The 1,718-nt window shown below is 47.3% G+C and overlaps 1 protein-coding gene across 1 annotated transcript in view; it reads right to left on the bottom strand.

The window, feature by feature from the left end:
* LOC100740705 (kelch-like protein 10) overlaps positions 1-1,712 on the bottom strand; it is a 9,324-nt gene extending 7,612 nt beyond the window's left edge. The window contains exon 1 of the mRNA XM_024367192.2: positions 12-1,712. Coding sequence (XP_024222960.2) covers positions 12-53 — 42 coding nt within the window. The 5' untranslated portion in view covers positions 54-1,712. The remainder of the gene's footprint in view (positions 1-11) is intronic.
* Between the last annotated feature and the right edge of the window lie 6 nt (positions 1,713-1,718).

Raw genomic sequence — 1,718 nt, 5'->3', positions numbered from 1 at the left:
CTGTCCATCGCCTCGCGGACGAGCCACGCGATCCCCGCGTCGCTGGCCACCATGTGCCCCGACCTTTCCACCGCGTTCCGCGATACCTTCCTCTTCTTCGTCCTCCGCTCTGTATTCGTTATGGTTAGCGATGCGAGCCCCGGCACACCGGAGAGTCGCGGCCATGACAGAGGAACGCCGTCACTTTCAATTGGATGATACTGGCGATCGAGATCGTGATGAGACGTCGATTCTTGCCCAGGTTCAGCGTACACCGCGGATTTGCATACAATTTCATATCTGGTGATCGCACGCAAAAGGAGGCGTTTATTGCAATTTTCTCGAATTCCGGATATTTTATAGATGGCAGAGTCTTTGAACAACGTAGACTTTGTCCGAGTCGTGGAACGATCGCGATTGAGAAATTACGACGATAAGTCATAAAGTCATAAATGTTACTTGTCAGATTACGCGTACCACAATATACGTAGTTGAAAACGAAATTGCATATGCACGTGCGTAAAATTGCGATGATAACAGTGGTAAGGTATGGTTAGATCGGATTAGGTTCCATGATCGTACATCCTGAAGGATTTAACCTAACCTAACTTTTCAACCACGATCACCCCAGGCCTCGAACAGAGTGCGTGTTACTCAGGATTTTGCAGGTCAAGGTCATTGGAGTTGAGGTTCCCTCTCGTGCATAGTTTTATGGACAAAGCTGAAACGATGGAATTTATATGGAGAAATATTATTTTATATTATCGCATGTTATTATTTACTCTGCGTAAGTTTTTACGCTTACAAATTTTCCATAAATATTCGCAGCGTAGTAACAAAGGTTGAAGAACATTTTCGCTCGTATATTTCAAAAGTGTTACAATTAAAAATAATTCGATTTTGCGTTAAAGGGATATGAAAACCGTGAAAGGTGGATTACGAGGGACAGTGAATTTTTCCTCGCGAAAGCAGTAAATACAACCGCGAACGATTAATCAACCCCTTGCCATTGTACACGGTGAACAGGAAAACGAGAGGCGTAGCAAAGGAATACAAAATGAGATACAACGCGCGGCTTGATTCCTCCTGCTTCAAAACATTGTATACCAGTTGGCTGTTAGATTCGGCAAAAACTGTTATCGTGTTACGCTGTCCGAATTTAAAGTAGAACATGCGCCCGTTGTCCCGTTGAAAAATCCGAACGATGTGTCCAAGAAAACATCGAATCCCTGCGGCGACACTAAGTAAAACCGCAACGTACCAAATTGTTCCTTCCACCAAGCCTGAAGGTCGATCTCTCAAACAGCGAAAAATCGGAAAACTCCGTCCTTCTACCCAAAAGCGTAAAAACGCTGGCGCGTCGCACACCTGCTGTTTTAATCGGCACACAAAAATAAAATCGCATGCAAAACCGCGGGCTAACGAACTGAAGCAGCATCCGAAAGATAGTGTCACGTCGTACGTAATCTCGATGAGGTCTGGCGGCAGGGCGGGGTCGTTGCCGATGGAGAAGCGTATCGGGCCAAGGCAGAACGGTATCGTGGCCTCGAAACAAACAGCCACGGTCGAAGGTTAAGGGCTTGAGAGGGCGAGGGCGCGCTCGCCGTTACCCGCGAAACCATCTCACGCTCACAGCCACCTCTATCCACATGTACATAGCGAAAGTTAGACAGAGGAAGGCGCACATGCGTGCGTACATGCGTCGCGGTCGTCGTGGAGCGGTGGCTCACGTAAAAGTC

The sequence above is a fragment of the Bombus impatiens genome, unplaced genomic scaffold (assembly GCF_000188095.3).
Source record: "Bombus impatiens unplaced genomic scaffold, BIMP_2.2 scf_0311, whole genome shotgun sequence".
In the NCBI taxonomy this organism is placed as follows: domain Eukaryota; kingdom Metazoa; phylum Arthropoda; class Insecta; order Hymenoptera; family Apidae; genus Bombus; species Bombus impatiens.
This window is presented reverse-complemented; position numbering and strand designations above follow the sequence as displayed.